Source organism: Fulmarus glacialis, unplaced genomic scaffold (genome assembly GCF_000690835.1).
Source record: "Fulmarus glacialis isolate BGI_N327 unplaced genomic scaffold, ASM69083v1 scaffold16916, whole genome shotgun sequence".
Lineage (NCBI taxonomy): Eukaryota > Metazoa > Chordata > Aves > Procellariiformes > Procellariidae > Fulmarus > Fulmarus glacialis.
Genome location: NW_009216365.1, coordinates 637 through 972, shown reverse-complemented (window position 1 = coordinate 972; position 336 = coordinate 637). Strand labels below are relative to the sequence as shown.

The following is a 336-nucleotide window of genomic DNA, read 5'->3' as shown; positions in this document are numbered from 1 at the left end:
GCGGCTTTGGTGGGCACCTGGCATCCAGCCAGGGTCAACCCATCATAGCAACACAGATACAAGGGTTGAATACATGTGTAGCTTTATTAAAGAGTTAAATCATTTTATATAGATATGTGGATTCTTCAAAGTGCTGCCACCTTAGTCTATGTTCTCCAGACCCTGAAAAAGAAAAAGTAACAGCTGTATCTGCACCGTTCTCAGTGCTAACTTGCAAGAAGGCATAGCTGAAAATGTAGGTTTTCAAACTATGCTTAAGTACCCAAGTCCGAATTAAAAAAAAAAATCAAAATGCACATCCCCAGAGGCAGGCCCGCTGCCGGGACAGAGGCGGCC

At 44.0% G+C, this 336-nt stretch overlaps 1 protein-coding gene across 1 annotated transcript in view; it reads right to left on the bottom strand.

The window, feature by feature from the left end:
* Positions 1–141: 141 nt before the first annotated feature.
* NDUFA1 (NADH dehydrogenase (ubiquinone) 1 alpha subcomplex, 1, 7.5kDa) overlaps positions 142–336 on the bottom strand; it is a gene marked incomplete at its 5' end in the record, with an annotated part of 555 nt that continues 360 nt past the window's right edge. Inside the window, one exon of the mRNA XM_009579282.1 lies at positions 142–162. Coding sequence (XP_009577577.1) covers positions 142–162 — 21 coding nt within the window. The remainder of the gene's footprint in view (positions 163–336) is intronic.